General features: G+C 40.4%; 1 protein-coding gene and 1 long non-coding RNA gene across 4 annotated transcripts in view; one reads left to right on the top strand and one right to left on the bottom strand.

Moving 5' to 3' along the window:
• iws1 (interacts with SUPT6H, CTD assembly factor 1) overlaps positions 1 to 1538 on the bottom strand; it is a 62925-nt gene extending 61387 nt beyond the window's left edge. The window contains exon 1 of the mRNA XM_073040782.1: positions 1367 to 1538. Coding sequence (XP_072896883.1) covers positions 1367 to 1403 — 37 coding nt within the window. The 5' untranslated portion in view covers positions 1404 to 1538. The remainder of the gene's footprint in view (positions 1 to 1366) is intronic.
• Positions 1539 to 1583: 45 nt separating this feature from the next.
• Positions 1584 to 12882, top strand: part of LOC140723715 (uncharacterized) — a 58534-nt gene continuing 47235 nt past the window's right edge. For 2 of the 3 annotated variants that reach the window (XR_012097951.1, XR_012097950.1), the window contains exons 1-3: positions 1584 to 1632; positions 6959 to 7123; positions 12280 to 12388. This is a non-coding gene — a long non-coding RNA (uncharacterized lncRNA). The remainder of the gene's footprint in view (positions 1633 to 6958; positions 7124 to 12279; positions 12389 to 12882) is intronic. The other variant, XR_012097952.1, reaches the window with a different exon arrangement.

Raw genomic sequence — 12882 nt, 5'->3', positions numbered from 1 at the left:
TCTTGATCTCAAGTTGTGCCATTTCACCTTAACTCAATACTATTATCCCTTCAACACTAATAACTAAGCTCCAAGATCTCGGCCTCAATGCCTCCTTGTGCAACTGGAGGCTTGATTTTCTCACTTGCAAATCCCAGTGAGTATGGATTGGCACTAACATCTCCTCCACAATCGCCATCAGCATACGTGCATCACAGGGCTGCGTACTTGTTTCCCATTCTACTCGATTTATACTCATGACTGTGAGGCTAACTACAGCTCCAATGCCATATTTAATTTGCTGATGGCACCATTTGCTGTCATAGGCCAAATCAAAGATGGTGACAAATGGCACATAGGAGGGAGACTGAAAATCTGGTTGAATGGTACCACAACCACCTCTCACTCAACATTAGCAACACCAAAGGCCTGATTTTTGGCCTTTATTGGAGCTGTACAGTGGACAGTATCCTGACTGGTTGCCCCATATGGAAACAGCAGAGTTCAGGAATGGAAAAAACTACAAATAAAAGTAGTGGATAGAGCCCAGTCCATCACAGGAAAGGCCCTTCCCACCTACAAGGAACCCTGCCACAAGAAAGCAGCATCGATCAAGGGCCCTGTCACACTCTATTCTCACTGCTGCCATCAGGAAGGAGGCACAGGAGACCTTAGGTCCCACACCACCAGGTTCAGGAACAATTATTACCTTTCAACCACCAGGTTCCTGAACCAACATGAGTAACTTCACCTACCACTACACACAACTGATTCTCATGCATTAATATATCACCTTTAAACAAGAATGCAACACTATACACATCATCCCCAATGTAGTTTCACTAATGCCCTATTCTGAATTTACATATTCTTCTATCACTTTTCAATCAACAGATCTCCATCCTTTCAGAAGTCTGAACATTGTGACTTACAATGCATCCCCTATCTTCCTTTTTTAACTCATCTTAAACCGAGGTACTCAAATCATGCTTCCAATCATTTGTCCTGATATTCATTTATATGGCTTGACTAACTTCAGTTATGACTGAGTTGTAATGTTAAAAATGCACACTACGAATGATTGAAACAAAATGCAAACAAACTACTCGGGGAACTCAGCGGGTTAAATGGCAGCTGTGGAGGCAAAGGCACGGTCAACGTTTAGGACCGAGCTCCTCTAGCAGTTTGTGTGTAATACCAGCACCTGCACTCGAATATGTCTCCATTGCTGATAAGGGATGTCAACCATCAGGCCAGTATAATTTGTGACTGCGGGAATCTCGGAGCAGAAGACTCAGAAACAAGCACGGGGAAAGGGGGACTGAAACCATGGTTCCGCATTCCCCCGTGGCCCAGCACCCAATGATATAGCCCACACAGCTCTTACCCTCTCCATCTGGAAAGTACTCATCCTCCAAATCCATGCCTACGGACAAGTATCAGCCCGCTTTAATTCAATCTCAACCCTACACACCCTTAATCCGATGTGTATTTGCAAAATGGTAACCGACGCTCCGGCCTACATTCTCCAACATACTGCGCGTGCGCGCAGGTTCGGGGGTCACTGGTCATGTGACCAGAGATGATAGGTCAAGCGGGCGCATGCGCAGACTTGTCGCGGGCCGGGGCCGGGGACGTGGATGTGGGGTGAATGTACGTTCTTTAAATGCGGTTGCAATCACATCTTTCCTTTTATCTTTTGGCCTATCGTTTAGGGTATCAAATTTGCTGTGAAGTAAACCAGAATGTTTTTTTAAACTTTTACTGTATTTGCAGTTTCTTAGGGGAATTGTCAGCATTCTGAGTTCATAGAAATAAAACATTGGGCGTGCTGGAAGAGTGAGAGCAACTGATTAAGTTGGAAATGTTCGGCATATCGGTAATATCCGTAGAGAGAGAAGTAATGTGTACACGAGAGAGACTAATCAAAACCAACACGCACAGCAGGCAGTGAAGAAAGCTAATGGCATGTTGGCCTTCATAACGAGGGCAGTTGAGTATAGGAACAAAGAGATCCTTCTGCAGCTGTACAGGGCCCTGGTGAGACCACACCTGGAGTATTGTGTTCAGTTTTGGTCTCCAAATTTGAGGAAGGACATTCTTGCTATTGAGGGAGTGCAGCGTAGGTTCGCGAGGTTAATTCCCGGGATGGCGGGACTGTCATATGTTGAAAGATTGGAGCGACTGGGCTTGTTTACACTGGAATTTAAAAGGATGAGGGGGATCTGATTGAAACATATAAGATTATTAAGGGATTGGACACGTTAGAGACAGGAAAAATGTTTCCGATGTTGGGGGAGTCCACAACCAGAGGCCACAGTTTAAGAATAAGGGGTAGGCCATTTAGAACGGAGTTGAGGAAAAACTTTTTCACCCAGAGAGTTGTGGATCTATGGAATGCTCTGCCTCAGAAGGCAGTGGAGGCCAATTCTCTGGATGCTTTCAAGAAAGAGTTAGATAGAACTCTTAAAGATAGCGGAGTCAAGGGATATGGGGAGAAGGCAGGAACGAGGTACTGATTGTGGATGATCAGCCATGATCACATTGAATGGCGGTGCTGGGCCGAAGGGCCTACTCCTGCTCCTATTGTCTATAAAATGCAGGTTTGCATTTTGAACTCAGCAGGTCAGGCAGCATCTATAAAAAAGAGTGAACAGTCAACGCTTTAGGCTGAGACCCGTCTTCAGGACTGACAAGAAGGGGGGAGATGCCAGAATATAATGGAGGGGGATAGGTGAAGCCAGGTGGGTGGGAAAAGTCAAGGGCTGAAGAAGAGGGAATTACAGTCAATAGCTTTCATCGGAACTGGAGGATATAACAGGTTTTAACTATTTTATACCATTGACATTCATTGAATCCCATTAACTTTTCCTTTGCTTTTTTAAAAAACTTTTTTTATTGTTTTCAAATAGTTACAGAATAAATGTGTATGAAAATAAAGTGTTACCCAGCCCCCCTCCCCTTAACCCCTCCCCCCTAACATCCCTATTAAAAAAATAAGGAAGAAAAAAAAAGGGAATGCCTGGATGTTGGAAGATCCCCACATGCTCCACGGAGTTCTCATTTTTTTTTAAATATATGTTAAAATTCTTTTTCTTTTTACTGGCCCATCAAGCCCATTAACATTAAAACTTAAAAAATTTAGTAGATTAGTCATTATTTTTTTATTATTATATTACTCCAATCTATAATAATACCTAATCTTTCCACTTTCGTGGTATCCTGGGAAATCTTTATAAAAATCTCCATGTTGCTATGTGTGTCCCCACCAATCATCCAGGCAAAAAGATAGAAAAAAAATTAAAATATAAAGAAAAAAAAACAAAATACCCCCCTACTAATGTTGTGGAAAAAAAACACAACATTACCCCCCTCTGCTGTACGGGTCATGGCAACCGCCATGATAACTTTTCCTTTGCTAAAACAGTTCAGATAGGTTGCTTCTGTATAATGACAATTTTATGGATCATATCTCATAGAGGTCATTGAAGCTTAAGGAGTTAAGGGAATGACTAGTGACTTATTGGACCATACCTAAATGAAGATAGAGGAGATACAAAAGGTCTTAAGGCATATTAAAGTGGATAAATTCATGGGGCCTTTTCAACTACATCCTAGGACCCTGGGAGGCTAGGGAAGAAATTGCAGAGATCTTTGCATCACCTTTAGCTATGAATGAGATACTGGAAGGTTGGAAGGTGACTAGTGTTCTGCTTTTATTTAAAAAGGATTGCAAGAAAAGCGAAGGAACTTACCAAAGTGGTGAGAATGTTATTGGAAGAATTTGTGAGAACGCAGGCCTACCAATAATAAGCATGGTTATATGCAAGGTAAATTGTGCCAATTTTTAAAAATTCAGGTAACAAAGAAGATGGACAAGAGTAGGTGGTAAATATTGTCAAAATGGACTTTAGCAAGGCCTTTGAGAAGTTCCTGCATGATAGGCAATTCTGGATGGAGAGCTCACATAGGATTCAGGAAGAGCTAATCAACTGGGTACAAAACTGGCTGGATAGGAGACAGGGTGGTAGTTGGTGAGTTATTCAGGTTAGAGACCTGTGACCAGTGATATGCCACAGGAGTTGATGCTAAGTCCACTTCCTCAGCCTCCATGCTAAATACAGATGAAAAATATTAACACCTGGAAAATGAGTTGTGGGCTGGACATGAGGAAGGTTAGAGCAAAGAAACAAATATCTCCATTGTACTTGAGATTTTCCATAGCAATGCCTAATGTTTGTAATCTTATTAACTCTTTGGATGAGCATGTTGTTAACATGATTAGCAAGTTTGCAGTTGACACCAAAATTGGAGGTGTAGTGGACAGTGAAGAAGGTTATTTAAGATTACAGTGGGATCATTGTGAACTAGAGAAGCAGGTTAGAGAATGACAGATGAAGTTTAACTTGGACAAGTGCACAATGTTGTGTTTTGGCAAGTTAAACTACGGCAGGATTTACACAGTGAATGGTAAGACCATTGTTATAGATCAGAGATACAGTATAATGACCGTACATGTAAATAGAGTGGTGAAGAAGGTGTTCGGCACACTTGTCTTCACAGACTGCCAAAGAACCAAGTGTAGGAATGGGAACATTATGTTGCAACTGTACAAGTTGTTGATGTTTTACCATAGCTGTGTAAGTGGTCCAAAGCAACACACACAGCATGCTGGAGGAACCCAGCAGGCCAGGCATTCCGGGCTGAGATCCTTCATCAGGACACAATGGAAGCAGTTTATCTCTGTGTGTTTTCCATCCGGTAGTTGACCAAATGGGAAGATCTCTTACTACCATACCATAGTGATAGGAACAATGCTTAACAGTACCAGCGATCCAGGTACAGTTCCCACTGCTGCCTGTAAGGAGTTTGTACTGTTGTATTTACTTGTTTTAGACATACGTAATTATACTTCAGTGGATCCACCTTTCTGGATTTTAATTATTGATCTATCACAGTACAGTATTTGAGAATAGTGCTCTGAAGGATGTCCATAAGACCATAAAATATAGGGTCAGAATTTGGCCATTTGGTCCATCGAATCTGCTCTGCCATTCCATGAAGGCTGATTTATAACCCCTCTCAATCCCATTCTCCTGCCTTCTCCCTGTAACCTTTGACACCCTGACTAGTCAGCAACCTACCAATCTCCACTTTAAATGACTTGGCAATGAATGCCACAGATTCACCACCCCCTGGCTAAAGGAATTCCTCTGTTCTTAATGGACATCCCTCTATTCTGAGACTGGGCCCTCTGATCCTAGACTCACCCACTATAGGAAACACTCTCAACACATCCATTCTACCTAGGCCTTTCAATATTCGATAGCTGTCAATGAGATCACCCCTCATTCTTCTGGACTCCTTTGAGTACAGGTCCAGAACCGTGAAACATTCCTCTTATATTAATTCTTTCATTCCCAGAATTATTCTCGTGAACATCCTCTGGACCCTCTCCAATGCCAGCATGTCTTTTCTTCGATAAGGGACCCAACCCAAAACTGGTCAAAATGCCCCCAGTGTGGTCTGACCAATGCCTTATGAAGCCTCAGCATCCTTGCTCCTATATTTTAGTCACCTCGAAATGAATGCTACCATTTCATTTGCCTTCCTTACCTACAAGATAACCTTTAGGGAATTCTGCACAAGGACTCCCAAATCCCTTTGCAACTTTGTGTTTTGAATTTTCATCCCATTTAGAACATAGTCTATGCTTTTATTCCTTCAACCAAAGTGCATGACCATATATTTCCTGACACCATATTCCATCTGCCACTTCTTAAGTCCTTCTGCAGACTCCCTACTTCCTCAATACTCCCTGCACCTCCACTGATCTTCATATTGTCCACAAACCTGATCACAAAGTCATCAATTCCATCATACAAATCACTGACAAATAATGTGCAAAGAAATGGTGCCACCACTAATCTCTGAAATACTGTATCACTAGTCACCAGCAGCCAATCAGAAAAGGCCCCCTTTATTCCCACTGTTACGACTGTGCCCCAACTCTGAGGGGCCGAAGGGTACAAAGTAGCCCCCTCCTTTTTGAGAATCGCAAGATCGCTATTAATTCAGGTCAGGAGACACAGGAAATGAGAGAGAGAGACGTTTGGAATGTGTCCTGGCCTCCGCGATACAAAGCCACGGATAACGGCCATTGTCTCTTGGAGACGGAATTGTGTATTGAGTACTGTACTATTCATTGAAGCCCTCAGGGAATGACCAGAGTGGGCTGGTTGAGGGATTGCATCATCCCAACCTGATTGACATCTGAGACCCTGTGAGTAAGGATAAAAGAGGGTCTGGGGAACAACCCCTTTAAACGCACCAGGAGAAACGCTAGAAATCCCGTGACAGCGTTTAATAGCGACAGCCGGTGGAGGGCCCACGTGTGTCCTTTCCCGTTGCCGGGATTGGGGCCTTACCACGGAAGACAGCTTAGCTAAAGAAGAGACCACCGCCAACGAAATTTCGAAGGATCGACATCATAAAAAGGAAAAGCTGGCAAGTTTTAAAAATCTGTCTTTCTCCAACCAAAGGCTGCAGCCTGCATGAACTTGAGTGACTTTTATATTTCCATCGGACAATACATTATCCCCTAGATAACGATAGAGCTATTTCTTATTGATTATTATTATACCCGCGCTTTTAGATTTAGTATTGACGACGTATATTATCTGTATGTTTGCATTGATATTATTTTTGTGTATTTTTATCAATAAATACTGTTAAAAATAGTACCATCAGACTTCAACGGACCTCCCTATCTTTGCTAGTAAGTGACCCAGTTACGGGGTACGTAACACCACTCTTTGCCTCTTTCTGGTCAGCCAATCTTCTGTCCATGCTAATATATTTTCTGTAATGTCTTGTTAAGTAGCCTAATGTGTGGCACCTTGTCAAGGCCTTCTGAAAATCAAGTAAACAACTTCCACTGACTCTCCTTTGTCCATCCTTCCTCTTATGTCCTCAACAGATCTGCCTGAAGGAAACTAGAGAAGTTAATGAATGGCATTCAGCTAGCAATGAAGCCCTGGACCTCAGACCTAACAAAATCTCTTGTTCTGCAAACTCGTGTTTCTCCAGAAATTGCTCTGTCATGCTAGATTCGGTCATAGAGAAGATGCATCTTCAATGACAGGTAAAGATTGTAAGTCATAGCGCTCAGGAACGTATTCCCACTTCAAGGTGTCGTCTTGTAAAAGTGTTTGCCATTTCCCATATCTAATTATGGTAGCTCTAAATATTGGTAATTTGCTACCATTTTTCAAAGCCCCATACACTATAATAATTGCTTTGTTCCCATGCAGTGGTCTTACTGCAATAAATGTATGGAATACCATAGGGAGACATCATTCTGAGGCAGTACATTTCTGTTCTGTTGGGGTGAAATTATTTGAGGCATAGTGTGTAGGGGCTTGTGTTTCTTCTCCCTCATTATAACAGGTGGCACAGCAGTTTGGAGAAACTTGAATTCGCAGAACAAGAGGTTTTGTTAGGTCTTTTGTCCGGAGGTCTATTGCTTGCTGACCTGCATCCATCAATTTATCTAGTGCCTCATGATTATCTGAGGTAAAAACAAAATGTTTTTTGTTTTTTGGTGTACATCTGACAGATACTGGTTTTGATAATTGAGCATAGTCAGGTATGAAAGCTCTAAAATAATTCAATAGGCCCAGGGCTTTAAGGCCTTTGGATATCCTACTTGAGCAACTTTTGTCTAAACTTAGGGGTCCTTGATTGACATTTGTCGTGCCTGGGAAATCTACTTCTGTACGAAGGAATTGAGATTTTTTATTGTTCATTCATAGCCTCTCTCTGTCAAACTTTCAACCTTGACAGTACTGTACTGATATGTGTTAAGTACTCATCCAGTGTGTCTGTCGACTGTGAAGTATACATCATCAGCTTACTCACAGATGTCTGGCATTCCTTGTAGAGTCTGAATGCCTCCTGTAAAAAATATCTGTTGACTATTCCAGAACCTCTTGTGAGTCTGACCCACTGTAAGTCGCAGCTGTTAAGGCTGTATAATGCCTGTCACTTTCTAAAAGTGGTTGTAACCACAAGCCATTGGCCAGATCTGTGCAAGATTTATACTATTTACGAGTCAATACTTGCTGCATATTTTGTAATATCTGTTGCTGGGCTGACTTAGGTTGTGTGTGTTTATTCAGGACCATGCAGTCGATGACCAATCACCATCATCTAGTCAGCCTTTGCTACATTGAATATTAACAAGTTAAATCAAGAAGGTTCTTTTATCAAAGCACCTTGTCTACAGTTTCCTTTTTGGGATTGCTTTCCTCTATGGTCAGAAATATGCCATTATTTCTGACAAATCCAACAAGAAGCATTCGATGTTCCTATTAGAAGCGCTAGTCTACTACAGTCTGGGGCAAGCTAGTGTAAAAACTTTACAGCTACTTCTTTTGTTTATTTAATCCCATATATTTGTACAAGAACTTTATAAGGTAGGCACCCCTGTTTCCATCCAAGGGGTCAGTGTGGACATAGTGGAGGATTACAAATACCTGGGGATACGAATGGACAATAAACTGGACTGGTCAAAGAACACTGAGGCTGTCTACAAGAAGGGTCAGAGCCGTCTCTATTTCCTGAGGAGACTGAGGTCCTTTAACATCTGCCGGACGATGCTGAGGATGTTCTATGAGGCTGTGGTGGCCAGTGCTATCATGTTTGCTGTTGTGTGCTGGGGCAGCAGGCTGAGGGTAGCAGACACCAACAGAATCAACAAACTCATTCGTAAGGCCAGTGATGTTGTGGGGGTGGAACTGGGCTCTCTGACGGTGGTGTCTGAAAAGAGGATGCTGTCCAAGTTGCATGCCATCTTGGGCAATGACTCCCATCCATTCCATAATGTACTGGTTAGGCACAGGAGTACATTCAGCCAGAGACTCATTCCACCGAGATGTAACACTGAGCGTCACAGGAAGTCATTCCTACCTGTGGCCATCGAATTTTACAACTCCTCCCTCAGAGTGTCAGACACCCTGAGCCAATAGGCTGGTCCTGGACTTATTTACACTTGGCATGGTTAACTTATTATTATTTAATTATTTATGGTTTTATATTGCTATAGTTCTTCACCATTCTTGGTTGGTGCGGCTGTAATGAAACCCAATTTCCCTCGGGATCAATAAAGTATGTCTGTCTGTCTCTACTGTGTTTCAATATATGGCTACAGTTTTAATTCTCCCTGTCATCTCCCCTAGTTTATTGCCTTGAATAATATCAGGATTTAACACTGAAATGTCTGCACCTGTATCAAAGTATTCGGGTTGGGCAGTGGAGTTTGGTCTGTCTAATCTGCACCCAGCCTCTGACTTGAAGAATAAAATATTCGTCATGTTCAACCTGAGGAGCAGTCAGGGTATCCCATATTTCTGCTACATTACTAATACATTCATAATATTGACTGGTGTTTGCCTGTGCAACTGCTAGAAACCAGGATGTTTTTCCGCCTTATAGTACTAGGTAGAGTGTTGCAGCACTTATCAAATTGGACTACTACTACATAATAATTCTTTTGAAAATAATACGTTTGGTCTAACATGACCTCAGGGTTTGCTGACTGCTAAATTCTAAACTCAAAAAATAAGACCTTAAGCCCTATAGAGGTCATTACCCAATCTTCAAGGACTAGTCCATTTCCCTGGTGCAGATGCAGGACCTCAGCCTGAAATGTCCACTGTTTATTCCTTTTCATAGATGCTGCCTGCCTTGTTGGGTTTTACTCTGGATTTCCAGCATCTGCAGAACCTCTCGTGTTTATAAATAGTGAAATTAGTGCAAAAAATTGATTGCACTAAAACTTCATTAATTGAGCACTTGGTAATGCTGAATGACAGATTTTCTGAACTATAGGATTCTGTATTAATATCCAATTCATTTTCTTCAGATGTTATATCGTTATATTCTTTCTATCTGCAAGAAGTCTTCCTGGTAAGTTTAATGGGACTGTGGAAAATGAGACCCTGGTGAGTTTACAGGAAGCACTAAAATCTGGACTTTGGTGATTCTAAAGGAAGAGTGGGATGGGAATCACTGAATATAAAAGGAGTGTGGATAGAAAGGCCTTGGTGGAATGAATGGTGGACATCAGGATATTTGAACAATGACAAAGTGGATTTTTTTCTGTAATCATTCATTTCAAACTATATCATTACATTTTGCTCTACAAGCTTGGACCTTCCAACCAGAACATTATTTCAGACCCTTCCTTCTATGCATGTTTACTTGTTCTTCATGGAAACAAACTTTGGAAGTATAAAGCAAAGTGTCTGTCACTGTTCCCTCTAAGCAGCATGGGTGTGTGGTCTGCACTAAATGAAATGCTCCCGCGCATGTAGCCTTTGTTGACACACAACTGCAATGTTCTTTTATATAATGATGATATAATTTCAAAATCTATGTTAATATAATAGTGAAATACCATGTAATTAGTTTTGTCTTAATGAACATAATCCATACATTTTCTAAATAAACCTATCACAACCTTTACTTGGAAATGTTTAAGGGCTTTAATGTTTTTATATTGTCAATGTTTCAAGTTATAACAGTGTTATAAATTGTAACAATAAACACAGAATGGAAGTCGATAGCTCATTATTAATAAAGCAGCAGCCTACTGAATGGTGATGCCATCTAGTCAAAACATTTTACTTTTGTCATTGTGCCTGTCAGTTGGTTTGACTACCTGCTAATATTTACTTGTGGTGTGCATTGTGGTCTGTGTTTGGTTGATGTGAAAAATTCTAAGTCATCTTTCAAAAAAATCATAACCTAATAAGAACTTTTAAAATAAAAATTGCTAGAACAAGGTAAAAATTCATTTATATAAAATTGTTTGCATGGCTGTAATTTTATTAAAATTATAAAAGAAAAGACAGATTCAATTAAGGCATATGTTGAACTACGTGCTTAGAAATGAAGAATTTGAAGAACTGTTAATTCTTATTGACATTATTGGAACATTTCAAGCTTCTAGTGCTGATTGCAAATATGAATTGAATCTTATGGATTCAATCAAATGTCAATCCACAAACAAATTAGAAGTGTAACATTTGGATAATCTAATGAGGATTAAGAGGTATCTTTCATCTGGATGTGAAATTAATCTGGACAGTGTTTACAGAAAATGAATTTATAATAAAGACAAATGACAAAAAGTTTATGAAATGAGATTTTTTTGTTGTACTGTGTTTTATTATACTCTTAAATTAATTAATAAAATCAAAAGTATGTGATTTTAAAATTTTCATTCTAAATATTCATAGTATGCATTTTACAAAAAAAAAAATCACCTAAAGTGCTGAGCAGTTTTCAGGCCATGTAAAAATTTCCCGCTCAGAGCAATGGTTGGTACGCACAGCTGTAAAAGAAAAAGGAGGGAACATAGATGTCTGCTATACATGCCACTTCCTTGGCTCTGTCTCCATTTTTCATCCTGTTCAGTCTGAGCTTGACAAGGAACAACCTTGCTGAGCTTTGATTTCAACATTCTGTCATTCTACAAGATGACTTCCTGCATCACAACCCATCACTGTATCTCACTGGTGGTAACACAAATGCAAGCCCATTGTTTGTACTGGGGTTTTGTATCTTCATCACCTGGGTGAGGTTCAGGTCATAGGTGAGCCAGCAGAGGCCCCTCCCTGAGTTAATAATTAATTAAGGAAGCTTAACTGTCTCATTTTCATTGTGAGAAATTCCTTGAAATCTATCTCTATGTTAAAACCAACACTGCATTAATAAAGGAAGAATTTTCTTTTATACATTAACAAGTTAGACAACAACATTAATGGAGCAAAGATTAATGATGTAACTGAGTACTATATGTCTATGTGTTCTTAGCATTCCTCTAACCAATGTATTTCAGAATTGGCAGCAACGGCGATGCTTCAGATGTCAATACAGTACAGTTCCCTTTAAAGGACTGTGTACAGGATGGATAATTAAGTACTAAGTACAATGCAATCATGGTCTATCTTTGATCAAGAGCTGTAGTTTTTCCCCACATCAGTCAAAAAATGTTTGGTCTTTTAATTCTTTTCAATATAGGTGCACCTATGCCAGGACAAAAAAAAGGGTAAAAGTTAGACTGTAACATCCTCAGTTTTCAATTGTAACCACAATTTTGTCTGATTAAGGAAATAATTGAAACTAAAACTGTCTGATCTATGCACTTTAAGTATCTTCTATTGTGTACAATATTTTCAGAATCTCTGCAGTATTTTCTTCGGTGTGTATATATTTATTTTTCTTGAATTTCAGTGCAGAACAGCCCCATCTGACACCATGAGCCGCACCATCCACCAACCCAGCTTTTTAGCCCTAGCCTAATCTCAGGACAAGTTACAATGACCAATTAACCTACTAACAGGTACGTCTTTGGACTGTGGTGGGGAAAGGGGTTAACTGGAGCACCCACAGGAAACCCACACACTTATGAGGAGAACGTACAAACTCATTACAGGCAAAGTTAAACTTCAAACTCCGGAATGCCCCGAGCTGTAGTAGCATCACTCTGACTGCTACACTACTGTGACACCATTGGTAAATTAGACACTATCCTTTCACATGTTGAGATTGGATGGTATAAGGCATCAGGCTCAATACTATAACAGTCTAAGTCCAGGTATGACAGAAATTTACTTTCCAAGGATGGCTGGAAAAGTAGGACAGATCACTGTTCTATCCAGGAAGATTGCTAGAGATATTTGGATTACAGTACATACAAAAGAAATGCTGTTAATCTCGCTCTAGGTTTAATTGCTGATGGAGTTCAGCTCTTTAGTTTCTTACCCATGCTTTTGCACCAGTTAGCCCTGCTCTTTTCGCTTGTGATATTCCTTAAAACCTATTGTTTATTCACAT

Source organism: Hemitrygon akajei, chromosome 3 (genome assembly GCF_048418815.1).
Source record: "Hemitrygon akajei chromosome 3, sHemAka1.3, whole genome shotgun sequence".
NCBI lineage: Eukaryota > Metazoa > Chordata > Chondrichthyes > Myliobatiformes > Dasyatidae > Hemitrygon > Hemitrygon akajei.
Note: the sequence above shows the minus strand (reverse complement) of the source record. Positions and strands in the feature narration are given on the sequence as shown.